The 1,477-nt window shown below is 47.9% G+C and overlaps 1 gene segment (V, D, J or C); it reads right to left on the minus strand.

Annotated features, from left to right (window-relative positions):
* Positions 1–167: 167 nt before the first annotated feature.
* On the minus strand, positions 168–778 carry LOC115285066 (the record flags this gene model as incomplete). The annotated part of the segment is given in 2 exon segments: positions 168–482; positions 687–778. Coding segments are annotated over 2 exon segments (364 nt in total), but the record flags the coding sequence as incomplete, so codon positions are not given.
* Positions 779–1,477: the final 699 nt, after the last annotated feature.

Raw genomic sequence — 1,477 nt, forward strand, 5'->3', positions numbered from 1 at the left:
CCATCCAGCTTATTTCCCCTGGGCCTTAAACAACCCTGTAAGGAGTAGTCGGGAGAGGTGGCTTCTCAGGCAGACACAGAACGTGCGTGTTCAGGGCTGAGCAGGGAGGAAGCAGCAGGTGCAGCCAAGCCTCCCTGCCCCACCGCCCAGGGGAGGAGGTTGTGTACGAGGCTGCAGCACTGTGGGAGGAGAGCTATAAGTCTGCTGACAGTAATAAGTCGCCACGTCTTCAGCCTGGAGGTTGCTGATGGTGAGGGTGAAATCTGTCCCAGACCCACTGCCGCTGAATCGGTCGGGGACTCCAGATGCCCGGTTGGATGCACGGTAGATGAGCAGCTTAGGACGCTGCCCGGGTTTCTGCTGGTACCAAGCTAGGTAGCTGCTAACACTCTGACTGGCCCTGCAGGTCAAGGTGACGCGCTGACCCAGAGACACAGCCAGGGAGCCTGGAGACTGCGTCATCGTGATCGCCCCACAGGCACCTGCAAGCAGAGCGGGTAATGATGAGACACACGCACTTTATCGCAAACAACCTGAAATATGTCTTTTGAAAAGCAGTGCATCTGTCATTGCATAATTGAGTATAGTTTGGAAATAGCCAGTATTTCTCATTATGTCGTAAAATATTTTTTTAACTCTAAGATGCTACTACTTCAAAGGAATGTGGCAAGTTTGAAATTTCTCACCTGAGACCCACAGCAACAAGGATATGAGGACCTGCCTCTGTGACACCATCTTGCTGTCCCTGCCTGCCCGACGCAGCTCAGCTTACATGGCAAACGCCCCTTTTATCCAACCTGAGCAGCTGGTCTGGGCCTGGAGGGGTCTATGCAAAGCAACTGGTGACGAAAGAAGCACACTGCATCAGCAATGGGTTATGATAGTATCGAATGTAAATTTCAAGAACCAAAAATATCACCAAAACTATAGCTGTAGGACTAGATACATGAAGTCAGCTCAGAAACTCTTAGAACAGCTTAGAAGTTCTAAAATGACAACGCGCTACAAATCTAATCATGAACTTCTATTTGAAATTCAAGAATATTGTTAAATGGGTTACGTTCCCAGAAATGATGTGCTAGGCTCTTCATATCAATAATCCTGGTAAAATTCTAAAATATGCTGGGAAACAATTAACAAAGGAAGGAAGGAAGGAAGGAAGGAAGGAAGGAAGGAAGGATGGAGGGAGGAAGGGATGGAGGGAGTGAGGGAGGGGGGAAAGGAATGAAGGGACGATAAGAAAATGGAGAACTTTGGACCCAACTTTTTTAAAATTTTTGACCAAAGATATTGGGACTCTAAACCCATTTTTATCCTGCAGATCTGTAAGGAGCTGCAAGCCCTTGATCTTGGTTTGGGGCTATGCTAAGAGCTAGAGAGACGGGTCACAGGCTCAGAACTTACTCTTGTAGGGAGAAAGGTGGAACCCTAATTTGAGCGAAGGGAAGTGTGAATCCTGAATTCTGGTTATTCTGTT

This window comes from Suricata suricatta, unplaced genomic scaffold, assembly GCF_006229205.1.
Source record: "Suricata suricatta isolate VVHF042 unplaced genomic scaffold, meerkat_22Aug2017_6uvM2_HiC HiC_scaffold_3710, whole genome shotgun sequence".
NCBI lineage: Eukaryota > Metazoa > Chordata > Mammalia > Carnivora > Herpestidae > Suricata > Suricata suricatta.